General features: G+C 66.4%; 1 protein-coding gene across 1 annotated transcript in view; it reads right to left on the bottom strand.

Moving 5' to 3' along the window:
• AGAP2 (ArfGAP with GTPase domain, ankyrin repeat and PH domain 2) overlaps positions 1-235 on the bottom strand; it is a 17,838-nt gene that overhangs the window by 3,885 nt on the left and 13,718 nt on the right. Inside the window, exon 12 of the mRNA XM_025192694.1 lies at positions 61-131. Coding sequence (XP_025048479.1) covers positions 61-131 — 71 coding nt within the window. The remainder of the gene's footprint in view (positions 1-60; positions 132-235) is intronic.

Below are 235 nucleotides of genomic sequence, written 5' to 3'. Positions count from 1 at the left end.
CCCCCGGCCACGGGGGTGCAGGGCATGCAGGGGGGCTGGCAAGGGGGGCCAGGCCGTTACCTGTCTTATAAATATTTCTTAAGCTACCAAAGGTTTTGAGCTTCCACATTTTGCGCTTGGCTGCGGCGGGTCTGGCAGCAGGAGAGAAGAGAGGCGAAGCGTCAGCCGGCGTCCCCGGGTGGGCAGGGGGCAAAGCGGGACCCCCCGGCCGGGCAGGGAGGGCAGAGAGGAGCGG

The sequence above is a fragment of the Alligator sinensis genome, unplaced genomic scaffold (genome assembly GCF_000455745.1).
Source record: "Alligator sinensis unplaced genomic scaffold, ASM45574v1 scaffold265_1, whole genome shotgun sequence".
In the NCBI taxonomy this organism is placed as follows: domain Eukaryota; kingdom Metazoa; phylum Chordata; order Crocodylia; family Alligatoridae; genus Alligator; species Alligator sinensis.
This window is presented reverse-complemented; position numbering and strand designations above follow the sequence as displayed.